Source organism: Penaeus monodon, chromosome 28, assembly GCF_015228065.2.
Source record: "Penaeus monodon isolate SGIC_2016 chromosome 28, NSTDA_Pmon_1, whole genome shotgun sequence".
In the NCBI taxonomy this organism is placed as follows: Eukaryota; Metazoa; Arthropoda; class Malacostraca; order Decapoda; family Penaeidae; genus Penaeus; species Penaeus monodon.
The window spans coordinates 901,725-902,439 of NC_051413.1; the positions used below are offsets into that span (position 1 = coordinate 901,725).

General features: G+C 42.5%; 1 protein-coding gene across 2 annotated transcripts in view; it reads right to left on the reverse strand.

The window, feature by feature from the left end:
- Positions 1 to 715, reverse strand: part of LOC119591253 — an 8,839-nt gene that overhangs the window by 735 nt on the left and 7,389 nt on the right. For both annotated transcript variants that reach the window (XM_037939964.1, XM_037939965.1), the window contains exon 5: positions 86 to 271. In XM_037939964.1, the coding sequence (XP_037795892.1) occupies positions 86 to 271 (186 nt within the window). The remainder of the gene's footprint in view (positions 1 to 85; positions 272 to 715) is intronic.

Here is a 715-nt window from a genome sequence, read left to right on the forward strand (position 1 = left end):
TACAACACAAATACAATATATGCACGCATGCACACGCACACGCTTTACAACATGCCTCCACTAAACAACCTCCAATTCTACGTACCAACAAGGGATTCGGCCCAAAGCAGGAACACACTCTTCTAGTGGGTTTCCCGCATGGCCTCCAGGACAAACACACACAGCCTCGTTGAGTATGACGTTACATATGGCAGCTTTACCGCAGGCGCCCTCACACAGGTCTTTGCAGCGGCCGAGGATGCACCCCAGGCCGGGTCGGCAGTCGCTCATGCTGCAGGGGCCAAGGGAAGTACTGTGAAATTGGTATGACCATTTTCGATTTTTTTTTATGCAGTCTTGATTGTTCCAATCTTTTCAGCATTTTTTTAGAGAGAGGAAGTAGCAATAATATTTGAGTAACCCTTTTATTTAATCTAACTGTATTTTGGAATAACATTGTATTTTACCAGTACTGTATTTTATCCAAATGTAATTATTGATATCACCAAAGGCGTTATTAGAGCCTTGAAACATTGGCAAGGAGTAATTGTCCAGGCCAAGAATATTTTATTTTCACCATAGAACCGCACCTTTTTCCCAAAAAGTAAAGTAATAATAAAACTCTGATGACATCACACTCACTCCTCACGACGAGAACAACGGCTTTTATGTGTATTTTGGCATTGGTAGCGATGGTAAAGTGTGAAAACGTGTAGAAGTACAGTGGCGTATCCGG